This window comes from Temnothorax curvispinosus, unplaced genomic scaffold (genome assembly GCF_003070985.1).
Source record: "Temnothorax curvispinosus isolate PA1 unplaced genomic scaffold, ASM307098v1 QBEX01009403.1, whole genome shotgun sequence".
NCBI classification, from domain to species: domain Eukaryota; kingdom Metazoa; phylum Arthropoda; class Insecta; order Hymenoptera; family Formicidae; genus Temnothorax; species Temnothorax curvispinosus.
In genome coordinates this window covers 250,978-268,437 of record NW_020219183.1, presented here as the reverse complement: position 1 = coordinate 268,437, position 17,460 = coordinate 250,978, and the positions used below count along the sequence as shown (strand labels likewise).

Genomic DNA, 17,460 nt, shown 5'->3' with positions numbered 1-17,460 from the left:
TCATACGAGACGAGAAGAGAAAAAAGAACTGTGACAAAATACATAATTTATATACCCCTCAGTATTTCAGGGTAAGGGTCATTTCTTTCCAACCACACCCGTAATCGTAAATTGGCAACATCACTCCACACAGTCTGCAGCAATATGATTGATTTAAAAATTATCTTTATTTTCTCGTCGAAAATATAAATAAATTACAAAATATATAGTGTCGGTGTGGTATGTGTGGATCGATATACACGGAAGAGCAATGTTTCTTTTATGTGAAGTCGATATATATGTATATATATATAAACCGCGATTCGATCGCCGATCACGTCCAGATGAGCTCAGTCTATCGAGAGAAGCTTCTTGCTGGACGTTTTCGGTGTTCAAGGGCGATTATTACGCATTTTTTGTTTACCTTTCCTTTCTATTTCTCTACGAAGGTACGTATATACGCGAGTTTGATACTGTCCGTTGTGATTTCAGATTTGTTTACGATTTGATTCGGCTTAGAGTACGCTATCAGCTACGCGCGGAGTCATGTGCAAATAGAAATCTCGATAAACGACAGATCCGAGTCCGCCTCTCCGCGTTCCACTCTTGTTAAACACGACGACAACGACGACGACAATAAATGACAACGATGATATTCTTATGCTTATCTTAAGTTACTGATTTAAGAGAATCCGCCCGACGACTCGAGGGACAAATCGAGTACAGGAATCGCGCCTGACCATAATGGCACATACACATCACTAAAATACTAACCGCTAGAGACTAGGGGGGGGGGGGATATCGTCACTACACGGTGCTCTCCGTATCGGACGCCACGGAGAGCGTCTGCATCTTCGGTACGGAATAATTCTCCGAGTGGCCGTGGTTCTGCGTCCTGTTAGATACTCTTTCCAGGGTTGAAGGGGCTGATGGAGTGTCCTGATGAGCCTTGGGAGGGATCGGCGGAGGGCTCACCTGTAAAAGGGAATTAATCGAAACATTACTATCATCTTGATTTATGAATGGAGATGTCTATTGGCATTATTTGAATATCTTTTTATAAAAACATGTAATATATTTAATCTTAAAATTTGAAAAATTTCTAAAAATGACGTTTAATTAAATTTTTATTGAAAGAAATACTTCAATTTTAGCAGTTCACCCCAAGAGATGTTCTATACACATTCATTTTTTATAAATATATATTAGTGTATATATGCAAATATTTTCGGCTACTCACCTCTTGATTAGGGAGAGAATGTGAGCCTTGGAATGTGCCGCTAGCAAAGCTAGCAGTGGAAACGTTGAGTGCGCTTATCACAGATGGTGGTGAGATGTTCATGATATCGTTACATCGAGAGCGCGGTTCGAAGTCCTCGTAGCCTAGGTTGTTTAGGTTCGTCAGATGTGATTGGAAGTCCAGCAGGCTGGCAGTGGAGATGCCGCTGTCGCGTAGGTCGTTCGGTTCGTTTCTCGGTTCCGTGATTTCGGAGTCGTCATCGGTGCTCCACTCCGTATTTGTACGTTTATGCGTTAAACCGCGTTTCGGCGGTGCCGGCGGCACTACCGTGTTCGTGTTCGAATCCCTCTTGTCTAGCACTGAAACAGAAAATGTGCGCGAGTTGCGATGTATTTTCGTGGAGAATTTATTCCTGACAGCTTGTCATATTAAATTTTATTATAGTCTAATAATAAATATAATAAATAATATTGATTACAGAAAATATTAATCTAATTTGCTCATAGAATAACAATGAAGAAATTAACTTACTGCAACCCCTGGGTGGTAGCGGCGGGGCGGGCTCGGGTCCGGGTTCGCTCCACGAGCTTCTGAGGCCACCTTGATCCACACCATCAGTAGGAGTAGGCAAGGAATGCCTCAGTGGCAGTTTTGGACTCAGCGGCTTACTGAGAGATCTCTGATGCGTGGGCCTAGGCGGGGTTGTGCCGTAACCGACGGAACGCGGTCGCACTTCTCGCTGCGGGATAGGCGGCGGCACACCGTCCAATTTCGTGTAGAACCCTTCGTCCTCGGGAAGGCCATCGCTGTCGGCGTGCGACGATCTAGAACCGGCGGTTTCCAGAGTGGCTGGACGCTGTTTGTCGTTGACCGGCAAGGGTGGTAGGGGCGAACTAGGAGAACAAAGATACGATTAGAGTAAGAAACAAACAAGCACTATAGAGTATATTGAATATAATTACTTTACGATGCTATCTTGATGAATGGTTCTCTGCCTGGCCAACGGACCGAGGCCTTGCTTGAGCTGGGTGAACCTCTCGATTAACCTCTTATGCAACGGTTGGACCCCGGCCGGCGCGATCTGACCGTGCAACACCAGGCCGGATTCTAACACACTCATCTGATCCAATATTAACCCCTTCAATCGATTAACATGCGGCACCATTTCGGGATTCTGTCGGGCAAACTCCGGAGTGAGAAAGGCCTCCTGATATTTCGTGATACCGCCCATTACGTTAGCGTCGATGATACCCTGCAGCCGCATGCTGAATGGATTGATATTTCTGTGTGGCTCCGCGGTATACTGTGCCACCAGCCGCCTCAGCTCCCTCTCCACGCTTTGCATAGTCTCGCAGGCGTACTGTACCGGTGCCAACAACTCCGACCGCTTCTCGATCACTTCGAACCATCTGAGGATCCCTGGCAATTTAGCCTCCGTTGTCAACAACGTCCTCTCGATCCACAATGATTTGAACTCATTCTCGCGGTCCACCGGGCCGCGATGCAATGGCCGGTCAAATGTGAACTTGCGAACGTCGTTCACCAAGTAGAAGGCGACCACGCGTTCTGGAACTTCGACGCCGCTGCAAGCCAGGCTGCCCTCCTCGGGGATCGGCTTTACATTGCAAATTTGAATATCTACAAAAATGCGGTATATGCAATGATTAGATAAAATATATTTATTCGTAAAAGACTGTCGATTCCTAAATTATTGGTACTTTTATAATTTAAAAGAATAATTAATAACTCTGATCTCACACTTACATTGACCCTCAGATGTAAGGATACTCTCGTCAGGTGGGGAATTCTTCATTAAAATTTGCGCACAGGGAAACTCGGTTTGCAACCGCTGCGTAAACGCCCCTATTCGTTCGTATTCCAGACCACGATAAATAAACAACTTGTTCTACAACGAAAGACAATGAATACAATGAATAACATTTTCAAAGCGTCTGTTTCACGAGAAGTAATGCTAGAAGCCGAAACTCAAACTTTCATAAAATATTTTTATAGAATAGAACCGTGTTTAAATTACTCGATACCGAGAACGTCTTTAAAAGTCGCCTTGGTTTATAACATTAAACTCACTCTGACGAAAAGCGGGAAGCTGAGACCGTAAAATCCAACGCGGAAGTACTCCGGTTCCGGGCGTAGTTGCGTCAGGATGTTATCCAGGAATTTAGCTTGTAACTTCAACACGTGACTAAGCTTGGCATAATCGTACAGCCTAGTCTCGTATAGTATCGCCAGCTCCTTGCACAAGGGTATACCCTTTTCCCAGCACTTGCCACGATCGAGATAGTGAATGATTTTATGATAGAGTAGCTCTTTGCGCTGCCATTCCGGTTGCTGAGGATGAGCGTGATCGGATGGTAGGATGGTCGAGCCCCAGCCCAGCTGATCGGCGTAGAGTTTCATCGTGAAGCCCGCTTCCGTATAATTCTCGGCGGCCAGATGTAGATCGTGCAGCTTGTAGATGTAGCGCAGGTACATCTCCTTCCGGTTGAACTCATTCTTGTAGAAGTTCTGCAAAAACAGCAGAAGTATCCCCATGTTACACTCTGATAGGGATTCGCTTCTAGTAGTTGATGATTTAAGAATGATAAAATTTCCATTGGAGAGCGCAAACACGAGTGCTAAGTGTTATGCAAGGAGTGACCATATATCACAAGCACCAAATATATATCCGCTGAGTATACACGTGGCGGTCATGTGTCATATCGCACGGTTTAACGTTAGTTGAAGTTAATTAACGCGCTAAATAAGAGAAGTGACTTGTGTATAGCAGCTTTGCGCCACGCATTCTTTGATTGCACCCGCAGTATATTATTCTTACTAATAAGCAATAAGTAATCACGCGAATTTTATTAGGTTTACTATATCGACAGTCTTCAAATTTTTCTTTGACACGTTACCAATAGATTCACGGTGCACGACATGCGTTTATCGCGATTCTCGTCACCCTGAATGACGCTTCTGTAATCGAGAAGCCTTTCCAATAAACGCGTGACAGACGTTATAAAGGCCGTGCCGCTGTCCTTCCAAGTTGGATCCTCGGACTGCACTCTGTCTAGTAATCTGTAAGCGGATGTAGAGAAAATTAATTAAAGCTAAAACATCTACCATAAAGTCGCATTCGACTGTAAATGTTGCACTTACACAGCGCTAAGATGTTCCCTGAAGCGGCATGAAATTGTAAATAAAATAAGTATTACGTAATACTTTCACGAAACGAACACGAACAAGAAAATGCTACGTAATTGTAATAATGACATCTATTTGTGTAATACAAAAGTGTGGTAGCAAAAGTAAAAAATTATTCTATTAAAAATAAGTAATTTAAAACATTTTAGAAATAGAAAGTATAATACAATAGAAAGTAATTTTTATTTCAATATCTAATGAAATTAATATCTCTTCTTGAGATCTCTGTTTTTAGGTATTTTAAATATATAAGATTTCGAGATTTATGATCATTAGAAATGTCTATAAATTCAATTAAACCAAGCAACATAGACTTACATAGTATTAAATAACTGCCTGTACTCATCGTCGCCCTTGTTCTCGCTGATAAGAATGTCGAGTTTGTCGATCAGCTCGGATTCCACGGACTTGAAGCTTCCACGAGCTCGCTGCTCGCATTCCATCATATCGAAGAAAATATGCAGGGTTGCCTTGCGGAGCTCGCTCTCCGGCACCAAGGTGACTTCGAGGAAAGGCCCTACCATGCCCGGTATAAATTCGAGCTTACGCTCGCCCAAATGCGACCACATAGACAATATCTGAAAGCCCATGAGTACCCTCATGTCGCCGTACTTCTCGACAATCTTCTCCCGTTTGACTTCGGAGAATTGTTCGAGCTGGAGCGACGGCTGGGTGAGGTAAGCCACCGCCAGATTGAAGTACGTGGACCAGAGCTGCGAGTCGAAGCTGCCATGGAGGAAACGGAAAGCGAGCGGTTGCGCGAGTTCCTGCAGCGATCTCAGGATGACGTTATTGGCCTGCATCCTGATGACCAGCCAGTCTGGCGGAAATACCTCCTGGCGCACAAGGTCGCGCAGCACCAGGAATACCCGTAGCAGAAAGTCTTTGAGGGGTTTCCGGTCGCCGGTGTGCGTCAACTCTTCCCAAAGTCGCGCGTAATGATACTCGTCGAGCAGCTGAAGCAATCCGATGAGACAGCCGACGAGACAGCCGAGGACCGGTCCATTGGCATTTATCACGATCAGTATCGTCTGTATGAGCACATCGAGCACCGACAGACAGAGCGTCTCGACGTCGTGGTGTATGCAGTTGTTGACCTTGTTCGTATCCCTGCCACGCTTATGCAAGAAGCTGAGTATCTCGCCCAGGATATCGGTGCAGGATCGTAATTCCTCCCTGCGTGCCAGATGGATGCGTAAGTGCCGACATATGGTGACAAGTAACATATTCCGACTCTCGTCGTCCTTACGGAACAGGCTGGACGAGGTAAGATTTTTAATGGCAACCAGTTTGGCTTGCGTGAGCTGCAACGGCGGCTCCCGCGGCACCGAGTCCAGCATCGAACAGGTGAGTTTGGCAACTTCGAGGACCGGCAGCACCGCTACTAGCTGCTCGAACACCGCCGCGATCGACAGTAATAACGCGATTTGCGACAGCAGCACCATTTCATAAGGAATGCCCAACATCTTGTTGAGGGCTGCGAATACGCAATACAGGTCGCGTTTAAAACTGTCCTCATATTGACCGGCGGTCGCACGAGCAAATAGCAGCCGGCTTTGGATGATAAACTTGAAAATATACTCAAGAGAGCGGAAACACTTCATGATCGGCTCCTGCTTCTCCGCGGCTGTTACCCAGTCGGCGCAATGTTGCACGCTGCTGAGAAGACCTTTGTATACCAAAGCCGCGGCAAAATGATCCGAGATATAAGCGTCCATCACTGGCTTGAAATGTTCGAACTTGGAGTCCTCCAACAAGCTAAAGATAGACACGAGTACTTGGAACACTAGGCCGGAGTGCGCCGTGGAGTTGCCATCCTCGGTGTGAAACATGGCGAAGAGCGCGTCGAGAATGTCCTGTAGAAACTTGACGAGCTCTTCGCCGTCCAGTCGAAGTACGCGACCGAGAGCCTCGGATATTCGCTCGGGATGAGCTTTCCATTGCAGCAAACTGAGCAGATCGACGTTCTGTGTTAACTTGGTACTGCAGAGCAGGGTATGTACGAATACAGTCTCCTTGGGCGATCTAGAAAAAGCTGGTGGATCTGGAAAGCAACAAGAAAATAATTGCATGAATACTGTTTCTTTTAAAAATACTTTACGGTAACACTTATATTAACGCAATTTTATGCGTTTATTTTTTGTTTATAGATAATCTCTACATATATAAAAATGAATGTATGTATGTATGGTGGAGGATCGGCGGAGGATCGGTGGAGTGGACGCCGACCTGCGTGATAGATCTAATGATAGATAATTAATTTTTAGAACTATTAATTCTTTATTTTATTCAAATTAAACTTTAATTGAATATTATCCAAAGAAATCTTTATTTTATTAAGGAACTCGGACTTACTTGTGGCGCACGGCTCTCTCGTGTTACTCGGCAACGATAGGTAACTCAGGGAATCCAACTTCGCGCGCTCCTCGCATTTGTAAATATACAACTCATGCAGACCATCCTGAAGAGTAGCACCTCCGGGTTCCATCAGCCGTACGAACGCGAAGGCGAAAAGTTTCTTATCGTTCTTCTCGCGTGCTGCGACACAAAGAGTTTTCTCGTTGTGAAAAAAGTAAATGAAAATCGTAGAGAATAGGTGGAAAGATAGAAGATAAGCGGAGAACTTTTAAGAGAAGGCGGAAGACCAGAGTCAGATCGATATCTATTGGGACTCACTGGAGCAATGCCGAAACTCGAAACGCACGTGGCTCCCATAGAACTTGTCGATGGGTATCGCCAATCTCACAGTTTCCGCCCACGATGGGCTGTTGTGATGGTATATGACCAAGCTCTGATATTCGGAATTACCGTCCATCCCCGCGGCTCCAAACAGGCAGTCTTCCAAGGGCTGGCCGTCCGTGTCCAGGACCAGGATTGTCACCTAATTTTATCGCAACAGTACAAAATATTAAATTTTATAAAAATAATGTTATAAAATTAATTTATTTTTTATTAAGATCGTGTTTTAATAAATATTTTAATTTATTTAAATTTATATATAATAATTGTACATTTTCTTAAATTGATATATTGCATATTGGAAATACTCTCACGCAACATGTACAACATAGATACGTATTAAGAGTCTTCGAAAATTTTATCTCACCTCGATATTCTTGCCAGTAGACTTTCCGCCGCGTTCGAATTCGCCCCGTTCCAACTTCAGATACAGATCGTTACGCACATCGCCCGGCATAATCACGTCCGAGAAGCCGAGCTTCTTCGTGAGGCAGATATTTTTGAAAAGCAACGGATTCTCCTCCCGAACCTGAGAGAGCTCGCCGTGCAGCATACGAAGGGATACAACTATTCCATAATTGGGCTGTCCGGGTAAAGGCGAGCACTTGTTGTTACGTATGATTTGTTCGTGCAGCTGGTGAAACTCCTTCTCTTCCCCCTGATATACCTGCAGGCAAGTGGAAACCCTTTCAATTAAATCCGTCTCGTTCAAATTTGCTTATTGGGTGTTATAAAAAAATCAAGAGAACTAAAAAAATAACTCAAGTAAATGTCAATCAATTTACACGATATATGCAATGAACTAACAAGTTCCTTTATCTGCTTACTTTGAAGGTCATCTCGAGTTCCTCCGCGTGATCTTGGGCGGCTTCCGCCAGGGAGAGAACCGCCACCCCGTGGGGCCGCCTGTAAATCGCGGTCCCGGCCTTGTTCTTGCTGGAATCGGAGTACAGCATCCGGCCGCAGCGCATCACGTGGGCGATCATATAGAGATCGCGGCTCAAGTCGGAATTGCCCAGATCCGTGAAGATGGTGCAATTGCTATGCATCTTCTCCACGTAATTTGAGAAGCCCTCCTTGCTGATGCGCACCAGGAAACGCTCGCTCAGGTACTGCTGCCGCTTGGCGTCGAACAGGGAAAAGTAGATCTCGGTGTCCTCGCCGACCGAGTGGCCGAAGTCCCTCATGCAGAAATACAGGTGATGGGTAAGGACCTTTCGGTGCTCCTTGCGAGCCCGCAGCGTGCCGCGGGCGGACGCGCCCTGCGAGTTCTCGGCACTTTGCACATGCTGCAACCCACCCGCGAGAAGAGATCGGGATTAATAGCATGTAAACAACATTATTTATTTATTTATTTATAATTATTATATTATATATAATTAATTTATAGCGGGTCGCCTCAATTCTTCGACCCTAAACTTTAGATTTACTGAATTAGAAATGCTGTGTTTTAAGGAGATAAACCAGCCGTGGGTGGTATATTTATTTTAGCTCATATCGATAAATGCAATATGTTGGTAGAAAAAAATCGTCTGAGATTTTTAAACAAGCTACGCTCGTCCATAAATTATGACGAACTGGTTATCTTATTTGTATTTACAAGAAGGTAGGCTCGCTAAACAGAAGTAACTGTATCCCTCCGCACGTAGCGAGATTGAACGATGCCACCTTCGTGGTCAGCATTCTAATGAACTCCAGCTCTCATCACTGTTGCGCACTGCGTTTTGACCCTTCCTTTTTTTTTCTATCGCGGCTATATATATTGTTATTCGATATTCGCGAGCCTATACGATCGGTTCGAGAAGGACGTATTATTTTATTCGTAATCACACACCACATGATATAGTTCCACGACAGACATAGTATCCGGCTCCACCATATGAGCACCTTGGCGTGGCACCAGGTCCAAGCCGAGCTTCCTGAAACATGGCGAAGTAAAGGGGGTCGTTAGAAGTATAGAATTGAATATTGTTTTTAATCCAAAAGCCGATAAAAAATATTTCGCTATCAATTAATACGTTATAATTAAGAAATGTGCAATCAATTACTTTATAATTATTTTATAATATTATTAGATATTTATAATACAAGATTGTCTAAAGAATTCATTATTGTTATTGAAGAATAATACCGCCAAGAGTTATTTATTTATGTTACGTTATATATAAAATATAATTAAAATTCATCGATACTGCGCGCATAAATATAACAACGCGATTCTTATTTCCGAGCACGTAAAAATACGTCATGATAAGGGGAATATTTTTAATTTATGCCGTTAACCGATAGTCTGTACTCGCCGCTACCTAAAAAAAGAATTATCCAATCTTGGTGCAACAAAGTACCTTACATAATATCGTATAAGCGAGAAGAATTTTCCGTCGGTTATTTCCATATCAAAGGAAGACACTTCGATACGCGAGGGAATACCTCAGGGAGTCGGATTTACATATTTATTAAATATCTAAATAAGCTCAGGATCTGATTAAAATAAGATATATTAACAATGATTCCCCAATAACAATCTCCTGCAAATTACTTTTAATTAATTTTATTATATGTTTACATTTCTTTCGTTTAATAAAGTAGGAACGGCCCACCCTCTCGTGATTCAAAGGCACGAAAGACCAAAGTCCACCCTCCGTATTTTTAATTGTCCCCCCGAGACGGGAGTGTCGACGAATGAGATTCGCCGGGGTGGTACCCCGGGGTGGACGACGGGGAAATGAGCAACGGGGGCACGCACGTGAGATATAGGATTATTACACGTCGCTGATTAAGGCGTACGTTGCATCACACTTTGGGAGGTTCGCTTTCGAGAGTGGGGCTCCGGAGAGAGAGAGGGAGAAGCGGCTACTTAACTTCTCGTGACCCCGGCGCGCGGGGGCCCGGACCGGGCTGGGCCCCCGCATGCCATGGGGCCGACGTGTTCTCGAACGCGTCGAGAAGGCCCTACTCCCCATGCGCGGAGGGCACCGTCGCGTCGCCCCGCAGGAATGCAGATACATGCCGGGTACGCGAGTCGTTTCTTTTTTTTTTCCTCGTGTGTGCGTACACGTATATGCACGGGGATATGTGAATCCGTAGAAAGCCGCAAGGTTTATGCTTATCCGGAAAAGAAACGGGGTCTCCGTGTGCAGCTAATTCCTAAAAAGCAATCCTTGGCGAGTTTCTGCAGAAAACTCAATTACAACGACACTTTGTGCCACGATCTAATTTAAAATACTAATATAAGATAAAACTAAGATAAGATAAAAGATAAGAATAATTTTAACACAAATTGAGTAACGAGAGAATTAAGAGTAATAAATTTAAATTCCAAATTATATACAAATTATATAATCTGATATGCAATATTAATTTAGAAATATTATTCTTGTCATATTATATTGTGGTGAAAAGGAAAATCCCCGATAATTAATATTCCAAAAATTTCAATGGAATGGAGCTTTATTTCGACAGGTTCGTTCGATTACTATTATCATTGTTATCCCGATGATAATTAATTTCACGATTAATTAACAGCTTTATAATTTTAACATAACAAGGTTTCATTTCGTTCTCCCCGCAGAGAGACTTATCTCATCGACACATTTAATTGCGTACTGTTATCTATATGACCGTGTCATTAACGTTCGACGGTGTAATGAAATTTTGCGATTATAGTTACGCGTCTGTAACAACACATCGTCAAAGAGTCACGTCTAGGATTTCGCATAAATTTCTCAAACAATCTAAGCCTCGTTCGTCACGTTCGGGGCATTAAAGTTCCGTCATAATGGACTTTTGCTGTCACAAAATTCTGTTTATCGTTCAATATTTACGCGAACGTAAAATTTACATTGAGATAACGAGATTTATACTCAAATATATAAATCATATTTAAATATCTTTTGCATCATTTCGCTTCTCGTGTGCGCGATATTTCCGTCCATATTTTTTCGCGTATAAAGCGAGCTCTATTTCCATTTCTGCGAATATCGAGGAGAAATACGATTCAAATGAGGTAATAATCGAGCGCCGACTTGGGTTTAGTACATTCAAACGATCCTCGCAAACGGGCTTTAATCGTCCGACGAGAGAGGCATGATAATTATTCGCCGGGGGTTTGCGTAGCTTATCGCCGCGCCGATTCGATTGTTATTAATCGCTAAAATCGGGACGTCGTACGAGAGGCCGCAAGCACGGCGGTAAGAAAGTCCTTTCATAAATCTGACCTGACAGTCCTTTAAGCTTCTCTCGGCGAGCGTTTAACTCGACCGCACAGTACCGTAACTACTAACTACTAATCCAGGAGGCGCAGGACTAATGAGAAAATTATTCCACGCCAATCGTCCACGCTGCTTACTTCTGCTCCGCGTTCTGCTCGCGATCGCTTTCGCTTGATGATTTCTGCATTCGCTCGCTGATCACGTAATATGTTTTCATTCGCGTTCAATTTAACATTTATTATTTTCTCGCAGTAATGCATTATTCAGAATTTTCATACATTATTCAGGATTTTTTCCAAGTAATAATTTCATAAATGCAATATGATTATTGCAACCTGAATGAAATTCGCGTGCAGGGTAGTAAATACAGAATAAAATTTAAAAAAAATAGCACTTCGGAAATCAAGTAAAAAAAGAGCAATTTTAATTTCCAAATATAAATAAAATATAATAAAGAACACGCGGAAACAAAATGCTTTCACTATCTCCAGCAATAAATCAGTTCACAATTTAACGAAATAATACATTATTCAGAATTTTCATACATTATTCAAGATTTTTTCACGATATTCTGTGTAATAATTTCATAAGTTCAATACGATTGTTGCAACTTCGCGTAATGCGGAATAATATATAAATACGGAGTAAAATAAAAAATATTACTTCAAAAATAATGTAAAAAAGAACAGTTTTAATTTCCAAATATATAAATAGAATTAAATTGAATATAACTGAGAACACGCGGATATAAAATGTCTTCACTATCTCCAGCGATAAATCAGTCCGCACTTTGACGAAATTCCACCTCGCTAAACATCTATAAATTTCCGGGCTTAGACGTAGAGCGGTAGAGGACCGTAAAAAAAGCAATTGGCAATAAGGTTCGTTTTCATACAGAGAGAGAGAGAGAAAGAGAGAGAACATCGAGCTGCCTTTCACGAGTTCGATGTTAAACCAAGATTAAATTAAGTGGTAGGTTCGAGAGAGTTGAGAGGAGAGCGCGGCACTGTGGCGCACTGGCTTGTTTTATCTTTTTTTTTTTTGCGGTCCAGACTCTCTCGAACCTGAGAATTTCCCGCCCTCCGTACGGCTACGTCACTAATCGAGGTGATTCAGTCAGCGGATCCTGCACCCTCGCCGCCACCGAGTCGGTCCGCTGGAATGGACCCTACTGCATACGCAAATCGACTCAATCTGGAGTATTTAGGATTATAAGGAATCATACTTGTCTAATTAGGTTCAATAGCAAAAATCAAGAGTTGTATTCAAGAAGAGTTGTATCCATTTTCAATTATTCAAAAAAACGTAGTAGAGAACATATAACAATCTGCAAAGTACAATAAACATTGCCTGCGTAAAACAATTATTGATATTACGAGTGATATTCATATTCACGAGTCATATTCTGCAATAACAGTGATACATTTTTAAGTAAAAAAACAAGCTGTTTTTAATCACAATTTATTATCGATCGATATACATTAGTGAAACATTTCCAGGCAACAATCTTTCGCTGAACGGAAGAAAGTAAATCGACGTTCTTTACATAAGAGCAATTCGAGGTGGGCATCGAGCATGGTTCGCACGATCCTGCAGGCCCCGAAAGCTCTCCCTCCAGGGGCCTCATGATGGAATGCAGGTGAGCAGGCAGACTTCGATGCGTGGAGACAGGTTCAGGCAATGTCCGCCGCCGCCGCCGCCGCCACCACCACCACCGCCGCCACCACCGCCACCGCGTCGTCGGGACCTATGCCCCATTCTAAAGATATCGGATATATTCCAGCGGACATCGTGGGCCTTTTCTGCAGCGACCGGCCCGGCCCCACGAGGACGAGTCCGAGTCTCCCCCTCTCCTCTCGGTCGCGGGATGACGAATTCGTTCGGCCAATGGCCCGTGTCGAGACCCCGCTCGACACGTGGAGCCCCGAGGACGACGATGGGAAGCTAAGTTCGCTTCCCCGTCGATGGAGCTTCGGAAGTTCGACGACTTCCTCGCCCACGTCGTACGAGAGGACCGTTCGACCTCTCTCTTTCTCTATCGAGCGAGGGAGCATCGAACTATACCTACTGCATCTCGGGATATCGACGTTACCTGAATCGCGCGCCGGCTTATCTCGTCAACGAGGAAGAATGATTAGATCTCACGGATTAAATCGCGCTTGCGTTGTATATTCCTTCGATAGGAACGGTAACGCACGAGGAAAAAAAATATATAAATAGAAGCGAGAGTGAAAATAGAAGAGAGTGAAAATAATATATATACACAAGATAATCTATTTTACACTCTTACTAGCGGTAATTATTTTATGCCTCTGTGTAAATTCAAGCTTCCTTGTAACTTGCTTAAAAAATCTTGTAATTTCAAGAAAACGTTTGTGATAATAAGGAATTTTTGTGGCGAATGTATTTGAGCTTCTGGTACGTCAATCTAGGCCAATATTGAGCAATTAAGTTTACAGAGGATAATATTTCATCCGAGAGACCGTTTAATTTCCTAATTTAACGTCTCGCGGGGGGGGGGGGGGGGGGAAGAAGTCCCTTTCAGCCGGGGATATCATTGGCTGGAGAAATCCATCGCAGCCTCGGCTTTTCCTCTTCATTAGGCAGGAGATGTCAGTTCAGAAGCTCGTCCTTTCTCGCGTCGCTCAGGGAGGTTTCAGTTACCGTTCGGTAGCTCTAAACGCTATAATTACGTCGGTGCTCCTGGGAAGTCCGTCCCGCGGACTTCCCGTTCCGACTCTCGGACCCGCAGTCCGCTCTCTTTTTCTCTCTCTCTCTCTCTCTCTCTCTCTCTCTCTCTCTCTCTCTTACCCTGTGGCTCTTGGAGCGGAGTCGATGTAATCCCTTGACGTGATTCAACATCGAAATATCGACGGGCGAGTCGTACCGTAGGATATTAGCATCGCCTCCAGCACGGAATGTACAACTATGCATTAGCATAGAGGACATCGTGCGCCTCGAGCCGATCCTCCTTCGCGATCGTTGGTTGCCAGGTCCGCAGAGCGCGGATAATCGCGCTTGCAGAACGACGAGCGTTCTGAGTCACACGTTCTGCGTCGCTTTGAAATATTCTAACTCCCACGCAGAAAAAAAAATAAGTGTCAAATCAAAATTTATATACTCGTATATAAATCTCGTATATACGTAACGATCTATAACCTTGAAAATGAGATTATATAAACAAAGAAAACTTGCTTCAATTAAGTCATTTATATAGTTCAACCAAGAAAACAATTTAAATTCTTGTAAGAATATTATATAGGTCGTTGCGTATATACGAGTATATAAGTTTTTTAATTTGACACTTCTTTTTCTTCTGCACGGACTGAACGACTCCTTTTCATGAGAGACAAAAATAAACTTGGAAAATTACTAGAAAATCTGAGCTAATTCGACATCTAGTTTACATGATACATAAAATATACTATAAATGCAAGCTGCAGTTAGATTTACTCGTCACGTAACTGAAACGTCGCGTTTAGAAACAATTATATGAGACGACAGGAGGATTTCGAATATTCGCGATCTCATCAACCGCGCTCGCGATTGCGCCACGCGTGCCGCCCCCCTTAAAAGTCGGACAGGTGGTTCACACGCGATCGGCTGTGCCCCGCTTCGACGCGGCGTGGCGGCCGGAGTTATTCGCGTGACCGTGTAAAACGGCCTTAATGGGAGTGTTTCCTGATCCCGGAACGAGTAACGAGACTCGTACGTACAGTAAAGGGTTCGTGGGAAGACGAACGTCGAGGCTGGGCTTCGCTCGAGGGTACGTACACTATGTACCCGCGCGCGAGCACGTGCACACACGCGCATTCGTCCACTCACACACCCACAAAGCATACAGCCGACACGGAACATCGTGCCGCATTCGGAGAGCCGTGTATAGTCTCCGTGCACGGACTGCCGTATGCACCGGCATTATACGGCAGAAGGCAGCTTCAATAGATGTCAGGGCCAAATCTCCAATTTCCCCCACGGTCTCAATTAGACGGAATGACGAGCGATTAAGCGCGATTGACCGCGAGCTTATCGCGACTTTTCTCGACGATAACGGCTCATGCTCGCTTTTCCCAACGGCGAATTCTCTCGCGAGATCTCTCGCCGAATCTACGCGAGTAACGTTGGAGTTGTATTTGTAGAAATACGACTTGTGTCGTGTCTTCGCACGTAAACATCGAATTTAAAAACATCTAATTTTTTAATTAAATATTTAATTAAATATCAGATATTTTTTTAATTACTTAATTACTTATAATATACGAGCGGTTTCTTTACATAATTTAATAATTTCATTCGTATCTTTATTACTTGAATTCCTCACTGAGACTCAATGTATATAATCGCTGAATTATTATTAACTGTATTTGTAATATGCGATAGTTCAAATACACATAGACCGCAGAGATATTGCTTCCGGCCCGAGGAAAGGGTTACGCTTTGCATGGCGGCGTTCAAAGGGTTTCAAGCATTCATTAGGGGGTATCCTGCCTAGCGGACGCTGTCGGGACGCTACGTGATATCCCTGAAAAGCGGAAAACCGCGGATTTAACAGCGCCGCGCGATCTCTCGCAGTAGAGTTCCTCGATCCGCAAGACGGAGTTCTAGAAAGGACAGGAAAGGGCCTCCCTCTTGTACAACGATTTCCGCTCCCAGGTGCACGCTTATTAACGCCGACGAGATCGCCGCCATTCATTAATTTCCCTCGCCCGACTCGGTAGCCGTGGAACTTCTCCACGGAGTCCTTTCCTCTCTCCCTCCTCGGGGCTCCACAAACCCCGTGCCGTAGTGGGCCTCGACGCGGCGCCGAGGTTGCGGCAGAAAGAAAGGGTAGATCTTAAGGCGATTTTACACGACTCGCTCCGCAGCGATCGCCACGAATGAGTAATTCGAGATGAATGCATTTATATATCAGATACTCTTGTATCGTGAGACTCTTGGAATCTCTTCCTAATATCTTACGTATCTTGAAATTATATTTGTTTCCAGTATCAAAAAAGTTTATAATGTCTTAAGATTATCTAAGACATGTTTCATAAGTTCGAAAATATTTAGTTTCTTAATATATTTGTCAAAACATCTAATTGTCGAAAATTTTATATAATCATATTATTAAAAGATCTGTATATGCATGTATCACAAATATATCACTAATAATGTATATTTTCTAACCTTTAAAGGTAAAATGTCTCGAAAAATTGATAAAGTATCAGGAGAACATAATTGGTAAAATCCCACGAATTTTCTTAAGTTTCAAGAATTTAAGAAGGCAACCGGAAGAGATCAAAAGACTCGAATGCGAAGAATCAAGCGACAAAGACGAACGAGAGGCAAAGACGAAGAGATGGAGAGATCTCTGGGCTCTGTTCTGTTCGGCCGCGAGGCACACGCTCATTAGAAATAATAATAATTGCCGCGAGACGTGGATAATGAATGTTACCGCCGTCGCCGCCGTAGTTCGACGCCGTTAACAGGGGAGTAACTTAACCGCGACGCCGCCGACAACCGACAATTAGGTGTAGATCGAATATACACCGCTCATGGGACACGCTGATAACGATGTCCTTCGCTACCTCGTCGCGACCAATCACACATCTCCCTACCCAATCGAGGCCTCTCGTCAAAGTGCGCCAGCAATCAGACGTTCGGGATTGACATCCAGTTATAGCTTATATAAATCTGTCACATTGTTTGTATTATAGCCGTATAGCGAGTAATGTGAACCAGAAATAATTGGCTAAACTATAATTAGGAAGTTTTCGAAAAAACAACAGTAATTAATTTATTAATAGGATTAACAAAATTATTTCCAATATCAATAATTAAATATTAAAAATGGTCACGTATTTCAAATAAATTATACTATCTTACGTTGCTTAATTTAAAAAATATATATTTAGAACCAAAGTCTCAAAACTGTTACAAAGGTCGCATGCATAATTAAACTTTTCTTTGAAGGAATTTGGCCTAAGGTTCAAAATTATTGTTGCTTAACTTTTCAGAAAAAATACTCGCAATTTTAGTTTCTAAATTTTTACGAATAGCTTTCAAGCAAAGATCGTTGCGACATTTCACTCCCGATATATCGAA

General features: G+C 43.2%; 1 protein-coding gene across 2 annotated transcripts in view; it reads right to left on the bottom strand.

Moving 5' to 3' along the window:
* Positions 1 to 148: 148 nt before the first annotated feature.
* Positions 149 to 17,460, bottom strand: part of LOC112458952 (dedicator of cytokinesis protein 3) — a 49,068-nt gene continuing 31,756 nt past the window's right edge. The window contains exons 5-18 of one of the 2 annotated variants that reach the window (XM_025022793.1): positions 8,997 to 9,081; positions 7,990 to 8,451; positions 7,530 to 7,829; positions 7,100 to 7,304; positions 6,779 to 6,961; positions 4,742 to 6,467; positions 4,379 to 4,396; positions 4,135 to 4,297; positions 3,308 to 3,745; positions 2,984 to 3,125; positions 2,182 to 2,857; positions 1,751 to 2,112; positions 1,220 to 1,578; positions 149 to 954 (exon numbers count right to left, since the gene is read on the bottom strand). In XM_025022793.1, coding sequence (XP_024878561.1) covers positions 787 to 954; positions 1,220 to 1,578; positions 1,751 to 2,112; positions 2,182 to 2,857; positions 2,984 to 3,125; positions 3,308 to 3,745; positions 4,135 to 4,297; positions 4,379 to 4,396; positions 4,742 to 6,467; positions 6,779 to 6,961; positions 7,100 to 7,304; positions 7,530 to 7,829; positions 7,990 to 8,451; positions 8,997 to 9,081 — 5,287 coding nt within the window. In that variant the 3' untranslated portion in view covers positions 149 to 786. The remainder of the gene's footprint in view (positions 955 to 1,219; positions 1,579 to 1,750; positions 2,113 to 2,181; positions 2,858 to 2,983; positions 3,126 to 3,307; positions 3,746 to 4,134; positions 4,298 to 4,378; positions 4,397 to 4,741; positions 6,468 to 6,778; positions 6,962 to 7,099; positions 7,305 to 7,529; positions 7,830 to 7,989; positions 8,452 to 8,996; positions 9,082 to 17,460) is intronic. The other variant, XM_025022794.1, reaches the window with a different exon arrangement.